This window comes from Dermacentor silvarum, chromosome 2 (assembly GCF_013339745.2).
Source record: "Dermacentor silvarum isolate Dsil-2018 chromosome 2, BIME_Dsil_1.4, whole genome shotgun sequence".
Taxonomy (NCBI): Eukaryota; Metazoa; Arthropoda; class Arachnida; order Ixodida; family Ixodidae; genus Dermacentor; species Dermacentor silvarum.
In genome coordinates, this window is record NC_051155.1 from 156,481,442 (window position 1) to 156,506,649 (window position 25,208).

The 25,208-nt window shown below is 45.8% G+C and overlaps 1 protein-coding gene across 1 annotated transcript in view; it reads right to left on the bottom strand.

Moving 5' to 3' along the window:
* LOC119440492 (probable chitinase 10) overlaps positions 1-25,208 on the bottom strand; it is a 160,746-nt gene that overhangs the window by 130,228 nt on the left and 5,310 nt on the right. Inside the window, 4 exon segments of the mRNA XM_049662940.1 lie at positions 9,132-9,354; positions 15,885-16,375; positions 23,036-23,158; positions 23,347-23,541. Of these exon segments, the coding sequence (XP_049518897.1) occupies positions 9,132-9,354; positions 15,885-16,375; positions 23,036-23,158; positions 23,347-23,541 (1,032 nt within the window).

A 25,208-nucleotide genomic window follows, 5' to 3' on the forward strand; every position in this document is an offset into this window, starting at 1 on the left:
CGTTAAAATCGGTTTCGAAACGCCAGACTGGTATCAGCGCAGCGCGAGAGAGGGCGCCACCACTCCACAAGCACTCGATTGCTCCTCCTTCCAGCGCTATACTGCAGTGCCGGCACATCACTGTTTCGCACTTCCACAGGTTTCGCGTTAGTGGAGCTGCATTAGCGCTGGATTTGAACTACACAAGCGCAGGATTTGAGCAGAATGGGATGCGACATTAAGCGCTCGATTTGAGCAGCAGGATTTGAGCGGGATTGGAACTGCATTTGAGCTACATTCTGCAACTGCACGGAGTTGCCACAAATCGTCCGATCCGCAGCCGAAGCCAATGGTTGCGCGCTGCAAGCGTTTCGTGCGAGTTTCGCGCAACACGCCGTTTCCCTTCTCTCTCGTACGTCTGCTGAGGACTTCGAGCCTAATTGTTATTAAGAGAGCGAAAACGCGCGCTAGTGAGGTCCGCTACGGCGTCGCTGCTAACTGGCTGGATTTATATAAAAAAAAATCAAGCGAGAATTTAAACGGAGTACATCTGCCAAAAATACGTTCGTTCCTTGGCACTAACTTTTTTTTTCACATAGCTCCGCAGCAATAGAAAGAACAAAATACCTTGTTAGTGCATAGATATTTCTTAGAGAATTTTTTGGAGATTACTGCAGCTTGGATAATTATTAGAGTCAATAAAATATTTTATTCCAAAGGCGTTGGTGGTGTTTAAAATAAACATCAAGCCCAAGTACGAGATACTTCATTGAAAATCAAATGTACGCATTCTTTATACAAGATGTTCATTTTTATGTTTTACGGAATTTTTAAAAATAGCCTGTGGCTGGTAGTATAATTCTTATCTCGGAGCTGGGTTATTCGAAGAGGCGGACATTAGTAGCATGAGAAATCGAAATACATATTCTACTAATTAACACCAATTGACTAATCAGCTTCTTAGCCAATTACTTTACGACACATTGCAATTTACGAATTGCAAGATCCATATACTTGAAAGGAATTTTCAGGATGACACCAGTTTCGAGATATTGTTTCCCAAAGTGTGGACGAAATACATGGGCGTTCCAGTTACTTTTGGACTTCAATGTATCAAACAGAATTTTGGTAAAGAAGTAAGTAGAGCGACAGTGCATTTTTACGGTGAGCTTGATGGCGCATATCACTAAACTGGTGTCATTCTGGAAATTCATTCCAAGTGGATACACCTGACAAGCTCACCGGACGAAGGCCTCTCCCTGCGATCTCCAATTACCCCTGTCTAGCGCTAGCTGATTCCAACTTGCGCCTGCAAATTTCGTAACTTCATCACTCCACCTAGTTTTCTGCCGTCCTCGACTGCGCTTCCCTTCTCTTGGTATCCATTCTGTAATTCTAATGGTCCACTGGTTATCCACTCCACGCTATACATGGCCTGCCCAGCCCCATTTTTCCTCTTAATGCCAATTATGATATCGGCTATCCATGTTTGCTCTCTGATCCACACCACTCTCTCCCTGTCTCTTAACGTTAGGCCTAACATTTTTCGTGCCATCGCTCTTTGTGCGGTCGTTAACTCGTTCTCGAGCTTCTCGAGCTTCCTCCAAGTTTCTGCCCCATATGTTCGCACCGGTAGAATGCAATGATTGTAAACTTTTCTTTTTAACGAGAGTGGTAAGCTCCCAATCAGGATTTGGAAATGCCGGCCGTATGTACTCCAACCCAATTTTATTCTGTAAATTTCCTTCTCATGATCAGGGTTCACTGTGAGTAATTGACTAGATAAACGAACTCCTTTACATACTCTAGAGGCTGACTGGCGATCCTGAATTCATGTTCCCTTGCCAGGCTATTGAACATTATCTTTGTGTTCTGCATATTAATCTCCAACCCCACTCTTACACTCTCTCGGTTAAGGTGCTCAATCATTTGTTGTAATTCGTTCCCATTGTTGCTGAATAGGACAATGTCATTGGCAAACCGAAAGTTGCTGAGATTTCACCGTTGACCTTTACTCCTAAGCTTTGCCAGTCTAAGAGCTAAAATACTTCTAAACATGCTGTCAATAGCATTGAAGAGACTGCGTCTCCTTGCGTGACCCCTTTTTTGATAGGTAACTTTGTGCTTTTCTTGTGGAAAACCAAGGTAGCTGTGGAATCTGTAGATATTTGCTAAGATGTTCACGTATGCCTCCTGTACTCCTTGATTACGCAATGCCTCTATGACTGATGGCATCTCTACTGAATCAAATGCCTTTGCATAATCTATGAAAGCCATATAGATAGGTTGATTGTACTCTGCAAACTCAGTATGTAGTTGGTACTCGGTATGCCTGTACTAGATGCTATATAAGATACTATTTTATTGCAACGCTAAAGTTGCTTTGGCCAGATGATGTTGTAGTGACTTACTTATCCATCAGAAGTTTGGTGGCTTCCAGTGCGCAAAGAATGCTCTCAAACATTTATTTGATAGTTAAAGCCTTTTATAATAAATCCTAAAAAATTTAAAAACAGTAGTATGGCTCACAATGTGCAAGTGATATAATTTCACTGGTATCAAAGCCAGCGTTCTTTGCAGATTTAATGTTTCACTGGGCGCCGACTACTGCCGATGGTTTCCCGTCGGTCCGTCATCGATGGTTTGCCATCGGTCAAATCACGGACCGCTGGCGTTGAAAAGAGCCCAGGAAACCCTGTCTCAGAGTCAAAAGATGACAATAAAGTGTATGGTGCCCTTTATCTGCCTTTTGGACGTCGCTATTGAAAATTACAAATAAAAATTCGGCGTACTAGAAGTTATAGCTTCAGTGATATTGCGAAGAAACATTAGGAAGAACTCGGAAGCAATATTTTTCTAACTTGTTTGGGCAGTAACTAGCGCATGTAATGCGGTACTGTGGAAATGGTTGGGGGCGAGAGACTGCGTTACTGGTTGCCCGGATGATCTCATTTTGTTCGCCCAACGACGCCCGGATAACGGCTCTGGCTTTTGGCTCAATGCCATTTGAAGGTCGCCGACAACGGGAGCTAAACGCATTTTATGCTTAAAAATTCGGGCAGAATGCATCTCACGATGATTGTCGACGGTAATGCCTATAGCCCCGGGCACGAACAGCAATAGCTGTTGAACAAATAAAGTTTATTCCTATCCTCTCGTCCGAGGCATGTTTGCGTGGCAGCTCTTGGGAACGATTAGGACCACATAGTTGCCGGTGCCAGCCGAAGCATTCAAGGAATTGCTTGGTTCATGGTGACATTTACGAGGCGATAGCCGCCCGCTTCGAATCTGTTAAGTCGTCTTCCTGCACTGCTTCGTCCTATCGTTCGTTCCCACCAGTCAAGTTTTCTTTTTCTTTTTCCATGGTTGCAACATCATCCGAGCAATTCGAACGCAACGCTAAACCCTGCTATCGCTGTCAAATATTTTCACACATTGAAGGAAAAGAGGAGCCGGCGTATATGCGGTAGGGTACAAGGAGGAGGAGGAGAGAAAGAGAAGGCAGGGATGTTAACCAGAAATGCGTCTGGTTGGCTACCCTACTCTGGGGGACGGGAAAGAGGGAATAGAAAGATGAGATAGAGAGAGGAGGGGGGGGGGGGGAGGAAGCACACGGTGAGCTCGCGCACGCACGCGGAGGGCCTGCCTGAGCAATTCAAAGGCGTTCACATAAACCAGTCGTCCTCAAGTAAGACAACAGTGCCTTCACAGCTTTGTGGGCTGACGAGCGATGGGGACGGTCTTCAAGGAGCACCTGCACGGACAACGGTCGATCGTCAAGTCGTCGCAATGCGTTCGATAAAGTTTGTCCTTCCCACTGAAATCGATCGCTGTGACACAATAAATGTTCTATGTTCTCTTCGTTGCCGCAGACGTCGCACGTTGCATTTTCGGTCATTCCAATCAAAGCACAGTACGCCTTCGTGAAAGCCACTCCCAACCACAGCCGGTATAGAAGCGATGCCTCACGTCGGTGAATCCCGGGTGGAGGTCGGAGTTGGAGCGAAGGGTTCAGTTCGTGTAGCCTCGTGGGCCTTATATTTGGGGTGCTCCACTCGGTTAAAGAGAGCTTGCGTGCCAGGTGACGAAGCTGCCTTCCAGCGTCTATCCTGGAAAGAGGAATGGGAACGCTGTGTTGTTCTTGATGTGACTCTCGGGCAGCTTTGTCAGCGAGATCGTTTCCACTGATCCCGCAATGGCCAGGCAGCCATTGGAAAATAATTTCGTGGCCTTTCTGTTTGACGTCGTTGTGAAGCTTGACAATTTCATACGTTAGTTGTTCGTGAGCTCCACGTCGGAGAACTGCCTGCATACTTTGTAAAGCCGGTCTCGAGTTGGAAAACACGGCCCATGTATCAGGACTCTCTGCGTCTATAAATTGAAGTGCACTGCGCAGAGCCGTGAGCTCTGCAGCCGTGGACGTCGTGACATGTGAGGTCTTGAATCGCATTGTTACTCCTCTCGTCGGTATAAACACAGCACCGCCAGAACTGGTCGATGTAGTCGATCCGTCCGTATAGACGTGCACGTGACTGCTATATCTCTCGTACAACACAAGTAAGCTCAATTGTTTTAGTGCAGACGGTGATAAATCTGACTTTTTCTGAAGTCCTGGAATTCTAAGTCGGACTTCAGGGCGGCACAAACACCATGGAGGAGACACCAGCCTGGCCGGAGGTGAGTACCCCGATGTATAATCGAGGCACGATATGCACTGACAGTTGTGCTATATGACGTGCGGGGCCTTTCCACGGTGAGTGTGGCGAGGTGGTGGCAAGGAGTCCGGGCAATGTGCCTGACATGTGCACGCATTGCCTCGATGGCGATGTGCATTGTGATCGAATAATCTTGAGCAATGGCGATAGTTTCAGCCGTTGATGCACTGCGTGGTACTCCAAGGCATATCCTAAGAGCTTGCGCCTGAATGCTTTGAATTGTACGCAAATTAGTTTTGCAGGTGTTGGATATAACAGGGAGGCTGTACCGGAGGAACCCAACAAACAACACCCTGTATAGCTGTAACATGGGTTGTGTGGATACCCCCCAGTTCTTTCCTGGAAGGAACTTGAACAGATGACAAATAGCCATCAGGCGCTTTTTCACGTGGTTGACGTGATGAGTCCAGGACAGATCTCTGTCAATCACAACTCCCAAGAACCTGTGACTCTTGCTGAACGATATCACTTGTCGGTTGATTGATATGCTGTATGCAGACATTGGCTTCCGCGTAAATGCCACCACTGCGCACTTTTCCCACGTCACCTCCAGTCCTTGTTAACGAAAGTAGCATGATGTCGATGAGGCCGCCTTCTGAAGCCGAGCGCGAAGCTGAAGCCGTGTCACCCCCGACGTTCAGATACAGATGTCGTCGGCGTAGATAGAGAGTCGAACGGTGCTTGGCAGGTTCTCGATTAGTCCAATAAGGGTCAGATTAAAAAGCGTCGGGCTTAGTACTCCGCCTTGAGGGACTCCGCGGCTACTGTAATACTGGGGTCTCGGGCCATCCCCGGTGAGCTTGTAGAATGATCGCATCTGTAGGTAGCTGCGAACCCAGAGGTATGTCTTGCCACCAAGTCCTATTACTTCTAGCGCTTTAAGGATGGCTTCATGGGTGACGTTGTCTTTAACGTCTAGAAACAAGGCCGCAGACAAGCGTTTACAGGCCTTCTGGAATTCGACATACGTTACCAAATCGACAACGTTGACTATAGACGAACGGCCGCGCCTGAATCCTGTTAACGTGTCTGGGTAAATTTCATAGTGCTCTAGGTACCACTCCAGTCGCGTTAGAACCATCCGTTCCATTACTTCGCCTACACAACTTGCAAGCGCGATCGGACGGTATGACGAAATGTCCAAAGGCGACTTGCCAGCTTTGAGTAGAGGAATCAGGCGACTTGATTTCCATTCCTGTGGAACGGTGCCTGTCTGCCACGAGTCGTTGTACAGGAGCAAGAGCTCGAGCTCGTTCACCAAGGTTACACAAAGCGCGGTATGTAATGCCATCTGGTCCTGGGGCTGAGGAACGCCTGCATAAAGCGAGCGCAGCTTCAAGTTCGTCCAGAGAAAAAGGGCACTCCATACGGGGATCACGTGAGGATGGTGAGTGGTCAGGAGTCTGCGTTCCAGTGGAATTTGCTACACCGGCAATCCTCCTACAGAAGGATTCTGCGACTTCAATCTCGCTGCATTGTAGGTAAAGGGCGAGGGAATTAAATGGATTGCGCTGTCCAGGGGTTGCACGGAGGCCCCGAACAGTTCACCATATAAGAGACAAAGGCTTTCGGGGATCCAGAGACTCGCAGAAAGACGCCCATCGTTGTGAAGACAGCTTATTCATTCGACGCTGTATTTTCTTCTGTGGGCGTCTGGCCAATCTCAAATCATGAATGAACTTTGTGCGCCTATATCTTCGTTCCGCACGGCGTCGAAGTGCGCGAAGTTATGGCACTCAAACTTAAGCTCTGAAAACAGCGTATTTAATGAAATTGCTTGTCTGCAAAAAAATACAGCTACCTATATTACCCGTCATGGAGAATATTGGTCTATACCCCCTTCAAGAACCAACTATGGCTTGCAAATGACGAAAAATAAATTACCCAGGCTGCTTAATTCATTTCATGACGCCGGCATTGACATCATTAACATAACACGGTCCGAACTGTTGTAACTTATCCGAACCTTTTCCTAATTAATTAATTAAGCATAATTTCTTTTTACCCGTATTAACATATGCGCATCGTTACATGTTTGTAATGACATAATTTTTGCTCATCCTATTCCTTCTCCTAATTATTCCAATATAATTCTAGCACCATTTCTTCGCACCTTTAATTATGCACCGTCAAGTGTACGTAATTTTCACTTTTATTTACCTATTGCATAGTGTATGTAATGTGGAGGTGTGTACTATCTGCATTGCTTGTACTTGCCATTGTCCAATTTCCTTGTACCCCTATTGAAAATTATCTTCAACTGGTTATTTATTGTACTTTCCCATTTATATGTAACGTTTCTGCATATGGTTCATTGCGCGACTCACTGCCACCATGTAACACGGGGGCTAAGGGCACCTCAAGCTGCCTCACTGCAGCTTTTATCTTAGCCCCTGCCATTGTATTTTGAGCAATGGAAACAAAGAAAGTTTCTCTAGCTCGATGTCGAATTCGGTGCGTTTGGAGCTTTTCAAAGTCGAATGTGTGGCAACCTGTAAGGCACCTTTTATTGCGTCCCCTAGGCTGGATGGCATCTCGTCTCGACAGCGGTCTTCCAGGATTGATTTAAATTTCGGCCAGTCGATGGATTGGACGGCACCGGAGCACTTGGAGCTATTCAGCCCCTCAATCGTGAGATAAGTTGGGATGTGGTCACTTCCCCGCGTTTCCAAATCTTAGAACCATTTAACTCTTCCGTTAAAGGAGCGCGAAACAAAGCTGAGGTCAAGACAGCTACTATACGCCGTTCCTCGCAGATAGGTGGGGCTTCCGTCATTTAACAAGCAAATTTCTTGTTCAGAAGCAATCGACACCAATCTTCTGCCCCTCGAGTTAATCTTGGAGCTCCCCCAGAGGTAATGGTGGGCATTGAAATCCCCAGTGATAACCCATGGCTGTGGAGTCGTTGTCAAAATTTCCCGTAAGCGCTCGCAGTTTAGACGACTTGATGGTGATAGGTAGGCTCCCAGAATTGTGAAGGTGACCTTGCTCTTCTTCACAGTCAAACACACGTACTGGTTTTCATTGTCAGGTGGCACTGGATGATCAACATATGTCAAGTCACAGCGTATGAAAACAATAACCTTGCTGCATTTCCCCTGGGTGGAAGACGAAATGCACTCATACCCGAACAGTCTGATGGGATATGACAGGTTTGGCTCACAAATGACAATAATGGGAAACTGATTTACGAATACAAACTGTCGAAAATCGGACATACGCGACTTAAGTCCTCTGGCGTTCCATTGAAAGACAGATGCATTCTGGACCTCCTCTCTGAACGATGACATCTGGCGGGCCATTGCTTTACGATAGGGCCGCAAGCACTGGACCCAGGGCGTCCAGCACCTGCAGCGCGCTCTGCACCGACGGGGTTTTCATGTTGCTGAGTAGAACTCGCATAGCATCCATCAGTGACCGCAACATTATTATAACTTGGCGATCATCAGTCGTCGTTGGAGCAGTAGTTGGTGAGGGTGTGGATGGAGGTGGCATTCGTGGTGTCTCCGTGGCAGGTTGTGCACTTGGAAGTGCGGGCCACTCTTCGGGATGATCGACACTTGACATTTTCTTCGCTTGCGCGGCATCTTTCATGTTGGCGCTCCGCGTTGATGGAGCAGCCGTTGTGGCGGAAGACGTTGTGTTGCTTTGTGCGGTTTTACGGTGCGCTTTTCAGTGGCGATGCCGTCGCCGTCTAAATGTAGCGGCAGCCTCGCGGTGTGTGGAATGATCCCGAACCATGCGCTTTAGAACCGCGAATTCCTTCCGCACCCGCGGGCAGTCCTTCGATGAGGCTTCGTGGGAACCGCCGCAATTAGGGCACTTCAGGACGGTCGCGCGGCAGGCGTCTTCCAAATGAGACTCAGCGCACCGTGGGCACACGGCATTGTTCGCACAAACGCTTTTTATGTGGCCAATCTTGAAGCACTTGTCACATTGCAGGGGCTTCGGTATGTATGGTCGAACTGGATGGCGGACATGACCAACTTTGACGTGAGAAGCAAGGCAATCTCCCTCAAACACAAGCTTCACGCAGCGTGTGTTTCCGAGTCTGGTAAGATGGGCGATGAATGTGCCTTCAGTTGCTGGCTTTATTAATATTGGCAAGTCGTCGCTCGAAATGAAAATGTCGACGTCATAAATGACGCCAACAGTACCGTTACCGCCAGTAGCAATTTGTGGTCGCACTTGTACTTTGTCAATTTCTGTGACATTCCGAAGGCTTTGTAGTGCGCTACGATGGAAAACGTCTACAGCCATGACATTCTTCCGTGAGTTGATTCTCACATCCTTAATCTCATTCGGTGCAATACCCTCGAGTAACGTTGAAAGGACCTGCCTGTTCAGGAGCCGCAGATTGGTCGTGGGGTCCACGGGCAAGAAGAGCACAGTGTGCGGCCAGTGCTGTCGTGTATCCTTCACGGTGGAGACACTTGCCGGCGATGACGCTCGCAGCAGTCTTATTTTTGGCTTTCGGCTCATGACAACCTTGAAGTCGTCGTCCGAGGAATCGTAGCTGTCCGAGTACAACTCGGTGGCCTCGCTGTCTGTGTCACTTGACTGGCTCCCGCGTTTCCTGGCCGTAAGCCGGCCTGACGGCTGCGCGCCAGGAAGGTCCTCAGAAGTATCTTCGTCCATTGCCGCAACGAGGGAGTGGCAGCTCCCAGAGATTGCAACGAAACAAAGCGAAAACGCAGACAACAGTGCAAGCGTTCAGCTATAGAATCACTTCGTCGGCTTCCGTGTAGGTGAAGCAGCGCCGTAGGGTACAAGCATTCTTTTACATGCATATCAGAGAGGAACACGGTGTCCGGTAATGGCGGGCAAACGATTTCACGAGGCTTAACGTCACCTCAGCCATCAACCACATTTGACGACGGTGCTGAGCCTCACTTCATGACGTTGCTGTGTTTTCCTGACACTTCACCTCAAAACTCAGTGGTTGCTGCTGACCTCACCTCAACCTCATATCAACCTCATTATTGAGGCACAGATCGAGTACTCAGAGTCAACCTCACTTAGCGAGTTAGAGGTCGGCTACCCAATGTCGAACCTACTTCAAAATAACTTCTTCTTGGGCGAGTTGGTGTTTACTGAACACCAACCTACTTGTTTATTTTTGTTTCTCACGGCCTAAACCTAAAAACCTTCTGACGTCACTGCTACACATGGCCTAAAGCCAGAACACATCAAATTCAATGTAATACTCCGTGAACCATACCGTTCAGCAGGAGCTTTCAGTTCCAAAATATACTATGCAAACATGTCGTATGACTCCCATATACTATACCTACACTTGGGCATATTTTGAAGATGTAAGCTTTTACCTAAGAACCATATCCACTAAATAGCCGGCTCATTCTGTAAAGAGGAGCAGATATGCACATAAACGGCAGGAACATTTGAGCTCAAATTTCCACCTCAGCGAGCACTATGCCTCACTGAACTTCAATTTGGCACGTCAATATGAGGTCAGAATTATTGACCTCACTCACAGAACTTCTACCAGTTGCCGACTTTACATTAACCTCGCCTTACTTCGTGAAGGAGAGGTCAAATGGAGGTTGAGGTCAACCTCACTCGGACAGAACGTCGTCATGTACTCAGATCCGCTTAGTCTGCAGAATGATTACTGTACAAACTAGCACTTTGGTGCTCAGCATTACAAAAATTTCATTTCGCTGCAAACTGACAAAGGCAGAAAAATTGTCACGTGGCTCATAAACAGTCTCATGTAGTCTTCAGTTGTTCATATCTTTCTTTTGTTATTAGTACACGTTGTACCAGTGGTTGCATACAGGGATTTGGCGGGAGTATCTGCAAAATTGTACAATCTGCAAGAAAAGTGTACAATCATTGCATTCTATCGGTGCTAACATATGGGGCAGAAACTTGGAGGTTAATAAAGAATCTCGAGAACAAGTTAAGGACCGCACAAAGAGCGCTGGAACGAAAAATGTTAGGCCTAACGTTAAGAGACAGGAAGAGAGTGGTGTGGATCAGAGAACAAACGGGTATAGCCGATATTCTAGTTGACATTAAGCGGAAAAAATGGAGCTGGGCAGGCCATGGAATCCGTAGGATGAATAACCGGTGGACCATTAGAGTTACGGAATGGATACCAAAAGAAGGGAAGCACAGTCGAGGACGGCAGAAAACTAGGTGGGGTGATGAAGTTAGGAAATTTGCAGGCGCAAATTGGAATCAGCCAGCGCAAGACAGGGGTAATTGGAGATCACAGGGAGAGGCCTTCGTCCTACAGTGGACATAAATATAGGCTGATGATGATGATGATGATGTGCAAAAATAAATTGATAAAAATTTTGGGAGGCAGTGCAGTGTGCAATATATGGGATGGAGATGACCAACACGTTTTTATCTTGATTAGGGTAGGTACGAAGACCTATTTGGTGGAATGGGAAACGTGGGCCGTTTTTTGATTTCCTTTAGGAGCTGCGCCTTCTTAGCGAAAGCCAGTAGCGAATCCAGGAAGACCGTATTTGAAGCCGTCTATCCTGTCGCCGGCCTGATAAAGAATGTGATATAGAGAGTCCAATAAAACGCAGGATGTTACTCATCACACGACTGCAAGATTGAGCTATTTACAAGCATGGGCTCTGCTAAAAATAAATTTTGCCTGCAGTTTTCGTGACGCGGCTCACAGTATATACACTTGGGATATTCACAGAATATTCTTGCTATTGGTTTTAAAGAATATGCCGTCTTTAAAACATACAGTAGTCGAAGCAGTGTTCTCACCCGATATTGTTATGTAGGTGCTTTTGGTTGAGGCTTCCGGTACCACAGTGTAGGCTGGCCTGAATTAAACTCTTACTTCCCTATGTGATTGTGGTCCCCCCAAGTACATTAATTATCTGCCCATAATACAAGAAGATATCAGAATTTAATATCATTAAGAACAAAAACACAATAAAGACCTAATTATAGTTGTAATAACAGCGGGACATTTGTGCCCTACAGAGTCCCTTACGCATCCGAATTGCAGTGCTATATTTAAAAAGCGGAAGGGTCGCAGATACTATTTTCCAAGGCCACTTATAAGCGTGATTGGGTCTGAAGGGCAGTTTTGGGGGCCTGGTAATATATCGCGGATGGAAAGTTTCATAAAAATTCGTCCTTGTTAAATTGAAGTAACTGAAAAGAGCAATTCGCGTGTAGTTGGAAATTCAGTAAGAATTATAAACCTACTATAGCATTGCTTAATCTTAACAGACTCTATCTTAAGCATAAAAATATTAGCTACCTGGTATATTTATATATGACTACACGAAGGCATAACTTGTGAGACCACTTGTACTTTTGGCACTTTTATTGGATAGCAACGATGACGTACCCTTATTTCGTGTTTTCCTGGTGATGTTGCATCGTCACCATCATGGTCTTAATTTTTCTATTTCTCTGGCATTTGGTCTTATTTTTCTGTGACATCAGAAGGAACTTGAGGCACATGAAGTAGCCATATTTACCAGTGACTGCTCAATAGGCATTGACTTTCTAAAAACTTGGAGGACGCTTAAGCTTCGCCTTTATGAGTGGAACTCGATAGCATTCAAAGATCACTGGGTGCTTCTGCCGCTTCCCGGTAACTGCAGCTTATGTAACTGGAATGTTCACCTGCAAACGCTGGCGGCGAGCGTTATGCACGAAGGTGACCTTTCTGGTTCTTTTTCTTTCTTTCCCCGGCATGGCGGGATCCTCCGCAGCCGCGGATGTGCGGAGGTGAGCGCCATCTGGATGGTGTTGCAAGAAACCGAGCGGAGCGCGCCGCTCCCACTAAGACTGACCAGAAATGGCAACTGGAAAAGCGGTTTGTGTTTGAGTTTCCACGTAACAGAATTAAGTTTTCTCATATATTCAAATTACAATCCGACGCTAACATTCTGAAGGTTGTGTGTAAGTCGTACTTTACGAATTTTATGAGGCATTTTACTTTGAGAAATTAATTTCCTTCAGTAACGCCTATGCGCCACTGCGTGGTTCGGTATGACTTTTCGCTCACGGGACGCCGACAGCGATACCGAAGTCTCTGCGACAGGGGGCCCTTAACGCTATCGCGTTAACAAGAAGGCAAAGTGCAACAACGAAACACCATAGGTAAAAAAAAGTAAAAACGGTTCTTATAAAGAAACCGATGACTGTCATTGCTGAGTATGATCATGGTAACGTTAGAGGTTTTTCTGTAGATTCGCAATTGTGTTGTAGCGAAAGAAATTTTTCTCATGTTGAATTGTAGGCTACCGATTACATGCATTCGATATTACTAGCTAGCTTTCTGTTTTGCCGAAAACAGTAATTGAATATTACTAGTCATTCGTAAGGGCATGTTCGAATTGCTTTCAAGATTACCACTCAAGAGGATATTCGATCAATTAGGGAATATTTGAATACATAACCGAAAAAAACGTAATTTGTTAATTGCAATGAATTACGCCAAATTCTCGTTTTCGTTCTCTACAATGTACCCGTAGCTGAGGGTTTGGTGGATCGTAACTCTTCTGTGAAGGCGGCTCTTCGATCAAAGGCCCAAAGCAAACATGAACATCTCACCTATCTTGTCCGTCTACCATGCGAGTTTGCTTTATTTGCGCATATGTAGTATTTCTGCGGCGTGGTTCGGAAGGCTCGTTGTACTTGCATGTTGTGTTCGCACATTTTCAAACATTTCTAAACAAAATAGTTGTTTTTCGTGATACTGTAACTTGCATTTTTTCCAGTGTTGTGAAATGGTTGCATATATAGTTTCATGTTAATCACAGTCTCATCGAAAGCGTTTTGGGCATTCCTTTGTGTTAGCATTGAAAGGATAATTCTCAAAGAATGTTAGCAAACGAAACAAAAATGAATACGCTTGCCATCAAAATACGCCTTTATTCACACATTCAACAGAATGCTTGAAACATGCCTTAGTGTTGCGCGTCCTGTAGTTAGGCATCTGTGTGAAGCAGCCGCGCATTGAAGGGAAACTCAGAGCACGCACTGAACGCATGGTAATACGTGCACGACAGACACCAACGAAGGCTGTTCGCCTGTCATGAAATATGACCTATTCGCTCCAAGTGAAGTTGACTTCAAGCCACTGCGCATGCTAAGAGAATGACACTCGCTAGGAAACGTTGTAGCTGCTATCTCAACGTAAATTGAAACGTGCCTACTGTCGCAAAGTAAAGCGAAATGCTGCCCTACAATTTCGCGGCACATCAGCTTGAAGTAACGACTTCACGTTAGGTTGGTTGCCTAACCTCACTATGAACGCTGCATATATGTTCGTCATATGGTAGGAATGTGTGTTGTTTATCATGTTCAAGAATCCTTAAACGTTTAAATGCAGCCAGCGCCTACTCTATTTTTTTTTTCAATGCCAGCCAGATGCGGCCGATCCAACGGTTAACCACCCTCTCCGATTACCCTTTCCTACTCTCTCCCGTCGGCTAGCGCTCGCGCCTGCTTTACGGTCGTGGGGGAGAGTACCCTCTGGGTGGCGCCTCACGACGGAAGTCTGAGGAAGTAATCCTGACTAACACGTGATGTGTCTTCCGAATCTCCTCCGGAGCGGCAGCGGCACGCGCTCATTGGCTCAGACGCACGCGGGACGCAAGCAGTCGTACCTTAGTCGTACCTTAGTCGTACCCTCTGGGTAGCGTCACAACGCGGCAACTCACTGAACTACGGCGGACCAGCGGCTTCCATTGCGGAGCGGGCGAGTGCACTGGCATTGAAACAATAGAGGAGGCGCTGATGCAGCGAATGGCAGGTAGGAGTTTCTAGCTCACGTGCGTATTTGAAATGCTACTCGAGTAGGGAGTCTTCCTAAGCCGCAACGCACTTTGAAAAACGTTTCTTCGTCATACACTGTCGCCAAAAGCTGCAGTTATCTGTTAACTCCGATGCGCCTGTTCTGCACAAGAGCACGATAGTTGATAGCACAAAATACAAAGAAAAGTTTGTAATGCTCTCATTCAGCTCAATAAAAATGAGAGTGCGTCATGGAACTTGTGAAGTCTTGTTTTCCGTGGCATGAAGTCAAAGTACGAATAGCTACAGTTGGCTCTACAGCAGTGCACGGAGCCCTGTGTATCGGCTGGGGAAAGGGCCGCAGACACTGTATACATAAAATTCAATAAGCAGGCGAATGATCGGGTAGACTTTCCTCAGGGCATTCAGCATGTGGGAAAACGCTAGTAAGTATAAAGGTGACCGTTTCAAATGAAGTTAACCTCTTATTGTTTCCTTACTTCCAATAAATACAAACACTCGGCACACACGAAAACGCGAAGGAACATGAAACAAACGAAATGTGTAGCGCGCAAAGCACAGCTCTTCCCTCAAGACACCATACATGAATAATGAAACATCGCTCTGCTGGCAGACGTGTTCTCGTTAGCAATTTCCCAAACGCTGACGGGTGCCATTAAACGGAAGCTGAAACAGCGTTACCCTGTCGAAAAGAGTTGGATATCTTAAACATGACGGACGAGAATACGTCAAGTGCTGAAAAAGAGGTGTATGAAAAGCATTGTAGCGCTGACAAACATCCTCCGTAAATGCCCGTTATTATTAGCGTATTTTCGCTTTGGAACTTGATGATATGTTTACGTGATAGACTTCTCTCTGCATGATACATTGTTTCTTAGAACTGAATGTTGGTTGCTGGTTACTGTAGCCGCCATGATTATCTAGTCCATTCTAATACACCTTACCGGCCAGTATAATGGTCCCATGTGTTGTCAATGCCCTAAAGAAACTTCGACCTCGTAGTGGCCATCGAAAAAAAATAAATAAAGGTGTTTGCTTAAATTGTGTTATTCAATAATTTGTTAACTGCGGAAATTCAGGTTATACAGACGTGAAAAACTCCCCGAGACACGAAAGACTACGACTCGAAACAGCGCAATATGCTTGAAGAGAATATTCCTGAACACTTTGCTGGGTAAGAATCATAAACTGATTAGATGGTTGACATCTAAAATAATTGGCGCGTCGACGATGATTGAGATAGAATCGGGAGGTGAACAAGTGCCACCAACCTGAACCATATTAGCGTGCCGCTTTTTTCGCTGCCAGATATGACTGTTTCAGCTTCCGCTTAATTTATCCGTGAAACCATCCATCCGACTTTAGTGTCGCTCCGCATCCGCGTTCGCCCTATGATAATGAGGTGAACAGGGCTACACGCTTTCCGTTTCCATATCCCTGTGCGGCCGCTTGGGTTTTCTTGTGATGTGCTTGCACTCGGGCCTGTCCACTCTCTCGGCCCAGTCGCAGTTGCCATTGTCCTGGTTCCAGACGGTCCCTCCTTCGCAGAACATCACCATGGGCGTGCCGTACACGCACCAGTAGTACTTGGTGCAGTCGTTCTCGTGCGGGATAAACGAGATCGTGGGGCTGTCGCAGTCTCGTGGGTAGCTCTTCGTCACGGCCACCTTAGGCGTGGTCACCTCCGTGCTGGGCAGTGGCGTCGTGGTCGAATGCCACTGGCCGTCGTCGAATGTCGAGCGCAGTGGCGTAGTTGTGGGCTCCGGCTGCGGCACGTCGTAGTCGGCCAGCTTCTCGTAGATGACGTTGATCAAGGCGTTCTTGCGGCCGCACACTCCCTGGAAATCGTCCATGTCAACGGCCCAGATCATGGCACCGCCGTAGCCCTGACCCATGATGTAGTCCATCTGGGCAAGAATGAATAGAGGCGCAGAGTTGAAGACAAATGAATGTGAATGAGGGAGAACGGCTGCTGTTTAGTTACAGCTTCCTTGCGAGTGTCTTTGTTAGTGATAACCGCCATCTGTTAAACAATAATGACCCCTGAAGGGGTGTTACACATGGTACAAATATCATAATACGCAGTGGTAGCAGTAGTTGGCTGGTCTTTGCTAGAATTACGAAAAACCAGACAGCGTTTTGCTATCATTACCATTATTTTATTTCTTTGTTTTCCTCATTTATAGAACGTTTTGGGATAGCCAGCTGTGTATCTGTGGCCGAAATTCCTATACTTTGCAATGAATAAGGAAGAAGCCAGAACACTGGTAGACAAAACTTTGGGCTGCAGTATTTCAAGCAGACAGAACAGTCTAACACGTGCAAGTCACTAAGTGAAAAGCATGAAAATAAGAGCACAGTGAACACAATTCGTGTGAAAAAAAAACACAGCACACTGACGGCATGTCTAAAGGCGAAACTACTTTATGGAGAATGGCTCAAGCATATATGCAGGGTGTCCCAGCTATCACGCAGCTCGATTTAAAGAAAGAGAAACGGCATCAGGCGAAGACACCTAGTGCGTATTGTTTCCAGTAAAGTGGAATAGCCACCAGTAATTTTTCGTTACTAAGATTTAATTAGGTAATTGTAATTAATTATCTAACTCGAAAACTACTGTCCTAATTACCAAAATGTCAATCAGAAAATTGTAGAGCAACATGAAAAACTCCAGATACAGCTTTCTGTTGCTGAATATGTGCTACATAAAAGTGTTTTTCCGAGCGTGAAAGAAGCCCGCGAATGCACGAAGAATTGCGGCGCGACTGGCCGCTCGAGGCACTTTGCTTGTATTCGCGGGCTTCTTTCACGCTCGGAAAAACACTTTTATGTAGCACGTATTCAGCAACAGAAAGCTGTATCTGGAATTTTTCATGTTGGTCTACAATTTTCTCATTGGCACTTTGATAATTAGGACAGTACTTCTCGAGTTAGGTAATTAATTACAGTTACCCAATTAAATCTCAGTAACGAAAAACTTTCTGGCGGCTACTTCACTGTACTGGAAACAATACGCACCAGGTTTGCTTCGCGTAACGGCGTTCCTCTTTTTCTAAATTGTGCTGCGTGATAGCTGGGACACCCTGTATATGCGTATAGAAGGGCATATATATATATATATAGACTTAGTGACGTCACCATGCTTTCATATATAAAAGGGAGACCCGTCTAGCACCTCTTTCAGTTCATTCTGAGACTGCCATGGGTAGACCACGGAAGTTAAAGACACCAGAAGAACAGCGTGAATTCAATGCTCGACCATGTGTGTTCGCTGGGCGGGATGGCGGCCGTTTTTTTCATTCAACATCTATGTTACGTTGTGCTAGCATAGTGCATAAATATGCATGTCGCTTAAACACCAGAAGCTCACTACATCTCTGACTTGTTTATAAATCTATTTTTTTCAGTTTCATTGCACAAAAAAGCTTATTTTTGCCATTTCTAGTCGCAGAATTAAAATAAGTAAACATGATTAGTTTACCCAGGACAACATACACGTGCTGCTAAACGCATTTGAGATTTTGGCTCTATAAAACAACTGTGCAGAAATATTTGCCACAAGGAGAGGCATCGACATCGTGAAATTCACTGGGCGCTTTCGTCACGCTCGAATTCAGCAGGGTAGATTTTATGAACTTGGTCAGCATCCTTCTCTTGCACGTTGTTTCTATGATCGCCATAACATCTGTTAGTTGCCGTGGAAGGATTCGTCACGCTGCAAAAGTTAGGCGAATGGGACAATACTTTCCGTCCTTGCTGCACTGTTGCTATTTGGCATGCCACTTTGCAATGTCTAGGAAGAATTGCAATCTATACTTGCTTTGGGGCTGGAAACGTTGCCTGCGGCCGTCGGCTTACCGAGCAGACATACAGCTAAGCGCAGAATAGCGCACTCGCGCACTCGCCCCCGCGCGCACGCACGCACGCACCTCAAAAGCACGTGTCTATACATACGCACTAATTGCCCACATTGCTTCACACAGAACAACGCGCATGCGTGCATTAGCACATGCGTAGTTGCTACTCTTGACGATAGCTGAAGCAATTTAACGTTGTCTGACTTGCAAGAAGTGAGCGAAGTGGGTTGCTAAGGGTGGTCCTTAAGTGATTTTTGTTTTCGGTCCGAGCGTTCTGCAGACCATGCACGCCTAAAAAAAAAAAAAACAGCTCACAATAAAGGGCTATCACATGGAAGCTCATATTGGTTCGATTATTCGTTCTCCCTACGAAGGGCATTGTTCGCTCCGAAAATGATGCAGTCCTTCTTTTCACACCTGTGGTGTAAAAAGATGCTCGGGTGGTTCAACCACATATGCGTTACGCAGGACAACGTCCGCATTGGCTACCGGATGGTTAATCACTAGTTGTATGTGTGGGGTATACCTTTGCGACACAAAAACCGTAGATGTGCTCTTCATCGAGCAAGCGTGGAAATTCTGTGCCCGCATTAAACAAAAAATGAAGCGAAAGCTGGTCGTAAAATCAGATGCGAGCCAATCATGACGTTGGACATAGTACTAGTGAAGGCAGTCAGCCAGTGGCAAAAAAAGCTTACGAACCAAACGCTTTGTAAATTCGGCCATAAGCTTTGATGTTTACGGTGAGAACGAAAGCGCCAGAGAGACGTAAAGGGTGAATACTTCAATGACGACGCAGATAATAGTGAAAATGACATGAACACGAAGACAATATTAACAACGGCAGAATTGCTCAATCATTACGGATCAGGGACGGCGTATATTGTTGGGGGATGGAATCCATTTTATCTCATTTTCAGCCTAAGCATTTGTTTACAATGTGTGCTAGATTGTGGTTCGAACCGACACAGACGTGTGAATACATTGACCTTTCAAGTCAGCGAAGTGCCCATAACATCTGCCGCCGCAAAACTGTTCTGAATCGTCGCCCATAGCTGGCAGAATGCCACGGCATGCAGCAGCAGGCGTGATTCACAGCACTTGAAATATCGGCAAGTTAGGAGAGTAAAAAGAAAAGAGAGCTGCATTGGGAAAAGTTTTTGCGGGAGCGCCTCGGTATGAAGCTTTCTGCGCACTAAGTTTTAATAACAAAAGGACGATGGTTTTTTCTCACGTAATTCGAGCCAAACATTAAATATATGCAAATGCCACGTAGCTGGACCGAACTAAGGTAATGTTGTTTGCCGTCGCTTGGAGATACTCAGATTATTTTTAGCATTCCGTCTAATGAGATAATTAGTCGTCATTAATTATTCAACTTCTCTTGGTGTAACTGTTCCGCATACTCTGCTGACAATGACTGGCAACCGCACCTGCCTTACCCTAGTCAATTTCGCACTAATCGCGCAAGTCCTCCCACAAGTGATTTCATTGGCTGAAATTAGCGCTCAGCAGGATGATCAGGTCGAGCCCTTCACAGTCGAAGATTGTTGCAGCTCAGCCCATGCCGCGATGTCATCCCACGGCAGTGGCGTCGACATTGAGAAAATGGCTTGTTGTGACCTTACACCTGCTCAAACTGAACGCTGCACTGTTAACAAGCCGCATTCTCTATCAGCTCCCTCTGATATCACCGTCATCGAGGCGATTCGAGCGCCTGGAGGCAGTGCACAGAAAGGGACTTCGCTTGGCGGTGGGAGTTCTACAGGCGGCTTCAAACAAGAAAATCACTAACGAGGCAGAGGTCTCTTCAACTCCGCCTCTTGGCATCTCAGGCGTTGCTGACGCAGCTATTAAGGCTGGGCGAGTCCCGCGCAGGCACGGCGCTTCTCCGGCGGCTAAGAGCAAGAACTCGCTCACATTTCCATGCGGCACTGAACACTTTCCGATTTTTAGGATTAGAATGTCCTAAACGAAGTCGCCTTCACCCGCCATGGTCTTTTCAAACGTTACCTGCAGCCTCAGTGTACTCCACCTACCAGCGAAACGCACCATTTCAACTGCAGAAGCAAAGTTTATTGTGCTGGACCACTTGAGAACAGCGTTTCAAAGCCACCTACAAGTGTACACAGACGGTTCGGTGTGCGCACAAACAGATAGCTGTGCAGCGGCATTCTGCATACCATCCCTTGATGTGTCATGGTCTGGCCGACTGGATCGCGCAGTTTCCTCTACAACAGTAGAAAGCGCCGCAATCACCGCGGCTTTGCGGAAACTACGGGTCTTGTCTGCACGAGATGTCGTGGTGCTGACGGATTCCAAGTCAGCGTTACAGAGATTACATCGTGGCCAACATCTAGAGAAATTTACAAGGCAATCTCAGGCACTTATTAACGATCGAACGAGCCAAGGATTTAACATAAGGTTCCAGTGGATACCGTCACACGTAGGAATTGATGGAAATGAGAAAGCTGACGCCCTTACATGCCTAGCGCTGACTTGAGTCCCAAAAGTGAAAGCTCCAAAAGCTTTACAGAACCATAAGGGTGCAATCCGCCTTCACTTTAGGGAGATCCAGAAGAATCCCCACGAAGCCTGTGTGACTCATGGATTTACCCGCGAAGAAGCGACGCTTCATACCGCATCAGGACCGACTCCGCGTACACCCCAGCTTGGTTATTCAAGACTGGGCTTCGCGCTTCCCCACTATATGCTTTCTGTGGTGACATTGGTGACATCGAATATTTCATTTGGCTATGCCCGCAGTTTGACACAGAAAGAAAAGCGATGGTCGACAGCCTACAAAAGAACGGTCTTATGCACAGGACCTTTGAAGACGTCGTTTTCCCCGGAGGGCCCACGACAATCAGGAAGAGAGCGCAAACGACTGCTGATAGCCTTCCTGCGAGACACGGGGCTTATCTACACCTGGTGACACACCCCTGATCTCAACTCGAAGGAGGATCAGGCGGACCAATTGCCGGCTATGTATGCCAGGCTAACCCCACCTACTTTAACATCACCACCACCACCACCACCTACACCTGCTCAAACTGCAGCCCTCTGTCACGTTCTTGAAGGCTACCGCGACGTTTTTTACTTGGAAAATAGACCCTTAGGCTAAACGTCCGTCGTGACCGATCGAACAAATACTTGCGATGCGAACCCTATTCACCGACGTCCATATCGTGTTTACGCGCCGGAACGAGCATTTATCCAACAGGAAGTGAAAAGTAAAACGGTAAAACAGAACATGCTTCCACGTACATCGTGTTTATTCGTCTATGCTGTATTAACGGAGCCAGTGTGCGTTTCCTGCTTTGCCGCGTTTTTCGAGCACTGCGACTTTCAATGTTTGATTTTAAAATTCGTTTTTCTCAAAATGCAATTTTGGCAGGTTTGTGAGTTTGCCGATCTTGTTGTTCGTACTTTTAGTGCTCAGATCTGCATGAAATCTTACCACGTTTTCTCTAAGGTGTGAGAAGTGCCGTTATGTCCTTTGAACTTCAATAATACTTATATACCGGGTGTTCCAAATTAAGCTTTAAGGAATTTTTACATATCGTCTGTGGCAGGTAGCATAATTGTTATCGTTGAGCTGGGCTATTCGAAGAGGCGCACATTAGTGGCACGAAAAATAGAAACATATATTCAACTAATTAACAAAATTATTAATGACCTTCTTAATTAATTACTTTACGACACATTGAAATTTACGAATTGTAGCGGGTGAGTTTTCAAGACGCATCCACTTGAAATGAATATACAGGATGACACCAGTTTCGAGATATTATTTCCCAAAGTGTGGGGCGAAATACATGGGCGTTTCAGTTAGTTTTGTGCTGCAGTGTATAAAACAGCATTTTGGCAAAAAAGTAAGTGGAACAGCGGATTTTTATGGCGAGTTTGATGGCGCATGTTTCCAAACTGGTGTCATTCTGAAAATTAATTCCAAGTGAATACGCCTGACAAGCACACCGGCTACAATTCGTGAATTTCAATATATGTGGTAATGTAATGTAGTGTAGTGAATGTAGTGAATGTAGTGAATTTTTGGTAATTAGTTGAATATGTGTTTTGATTTCTCGCTTCACTAATGTCCGCCTCATTGAATAAGCCAGCTCAATGATAAGAATTATGCTACCTGCCACAGGCGATTTCTAAAGATTCCGTAAAGCCTAATTTTGAACACCCTGTAAATTAGAAAAAATTGCCAGGAAACACTTAATGGGGTTTGGGATTTTTGGACTTCCCAGGTTCGAATTTTCACGTGTATAAATAGTTTATATGCATTTCCTAATTATTGTTCAGCATTGTAGGCATATGAACCATCAGTGGCCCTTAAATATGGAGGTTTAATGATGTACAAAAGGGGGGGGGGGGCTCAAAAGGCCTATGTTTGACACTTTATCATGGTGCAGAAGTGAAAGTACGCAACTTGCAAAAAAACAAAACTACTTATATATTTGAAATCAGCATTTAAAAACTCTACACATAGCTAAAGTTTCATTGCTCTAGGGTGCATATGAAAAATAATGTGACTTCGAGTAGCATCTACCTTAAATTAGAAGTGGTTTTCTGTTTTGTCTAACACTGATATTAATACCTCTGGCGTAAGCGTATACTGGTTGTCACAAAGCTTTAAGTCATCTTGACACCTGTACCTCTGTTAGAAGTTCATCAGAGTATGACGGCAATGGTTGGTCATACCTTTATGGAAATACTTTCAGGATCCTCGTAGCCGATCCACTGGTTGTCGTAATAGGCGTATGGACATTTGCCAACGTCGTCAAACTTCTTCGTCCATGTTCCAGAGTTCACATGTGGACAGATCTGTGAATCACAGGGTGCAAGATATGCGTGAGCTTTTTACTATCGAGTAGTGCCTTTTCTAGATCTTGCCAAAATATGAGGGCGCATGTGCTGTGACTCAGTAACCATGCTTTCGCCAAAGCTTCGATCATAGCTTATTAAAGTTCATAATTCTGGAAATGAGAGAAACAGCAACATCTGTTACGTACCTCGTAGTAGGCAAGAAAGCCAGTGGCGTTCGTGTACGGTCCGGGGATTCCGCCATTCTTTTCTTTGTTGATGTAAGCCCTGAGTCCCGTGTTTGACTTTTCACTCAACGTGTAAGTCCTGCCATAGAAGGGAACGCCGACAACCAGTTTCTCCCGCGGAGCTCCCAGGCTGATCCACAGCTGCAGTCCGTCGTGCTGTAATATCGGTGATACAAACAATCACTTGATTGAAGTCATAATTGATAACATCCTTGAAACACGAAGAGCACTTTCTTTTACTACTAAAACATAGACAGCTGTGATTATATTGCGGCCAATTTTAGTGCCACCGGCGGTGACCTCAGCTCGTCGTGGGCGTCCTTCAAGGAGCTGACATGGTCATCAAGAAATTGTTTCTTGATTTAAGCTATGTGGCGCCGCGACAGTACTCCGTTATGGTCCAGTTCAATTTCATTGCTTTGGCGGCTTCATGTGCGCGAACCACAGTGCCGTCACCATCTCCACCAACTCAGTGAGCACCAGTAACGGAGCCAACAGCGCTTCCACATCTCGCAGCTTATTCGGCGTAACCGCTGTGGTGACACTCGCTTGGCAATTACAGTGTAGCGATAAGCAATACCCCAGAGGCTCTGGATGTTCGTTTCTGCAGCACTTTTGATCAAAGTTATGTTTGTTATATACACATTTACAGAAGGCATTCTTTCCAAAAATTTTATGACAATTACCAGTAACTTAAAAAAGAGTATTTGAATGCTTTTTCAAAACACACACTTTGTTTCTGTTGCGGTTCATTTGTCACTGCGGGTGGTCAAATCAACCCTTTAATAATCCAAAATGGGTTTTCTTGTCGCCTCCCGTTTTACGAGGTTTTCCTAACGAAAAGCTGGTGCGCTTGATTCATGGGAAAAACTAGAAAAGTTCTTTTTTCCAGATATATATAGATTAGTTAGTACTCGTTGTCATAAAATAAAATTATTGTACCGACTCATGCTGGCTGACAAAGATAAGATGAACGCATGAAAACGCATATATAACAAAACAATGGCTACTGGGGCGCTATAACGTAAAATGATTCCAAACTGTTTTGATTCCAAACTCTTAACGTCAAATTTACGTAACCACCGACGCAAGCACCGGGCCGTGACCGGCAGCGTTGTCTGAACAACCCAATCAAAGACTCTCCTCGTTTATAGGAGGTTAGCATTGTTCGCTTTCAAAATCAATAACACTGTCTACACTCCGTGGTTTTTCTTATCTAATTGGCTGACGAAAGGCGAGGAGCACGCTCTAGTGGAGAGGGTTTCGATGGGGCCGAGCCACCAGAGTGAAAATAGATAATCGCACGAAGAGGTTGGTGCCGGCTTCTCCGATTGGTCTGCTTCGCCTTACTTAGCTTGCGGTGGCGTGTCGAAAATCACGGCGGCGTGCAGCGGAAGTATTAGAATGCCGCTAAAACGGATCCTTAGTAAGGAAGAGTTGGCAGCGCGATGTCGTATGCATGCCGAAAGGGCTCGATAACGTTTTACTGCCATGAAAAACGGTTTATCATGCGCAAATAAATACATGCTCACCGACAGGTGCGAGCAGCGAGGGCCTGAGCGATCGGCGGGCAGCCATCTTCTATTCATTTCGGAACGGGGCAGTCTGTGGCTATTCAGAAATATTTTCAGTTTTGTTTGGCATATTATTGCATTTTTTTCGCGTACATGTCCCTTTGACGTGATCAGTATTCACTATTTTGTGAGGTCGCGTGACAGACAGGCGAAGTGGGCGCAGCCAGAAAACATTGGACTAATAGCAGTGGGCGAATGGTGAAAAGGCGTTGAATCAGGAATGATTATTTTTCTTTTTGCGGTTTCATC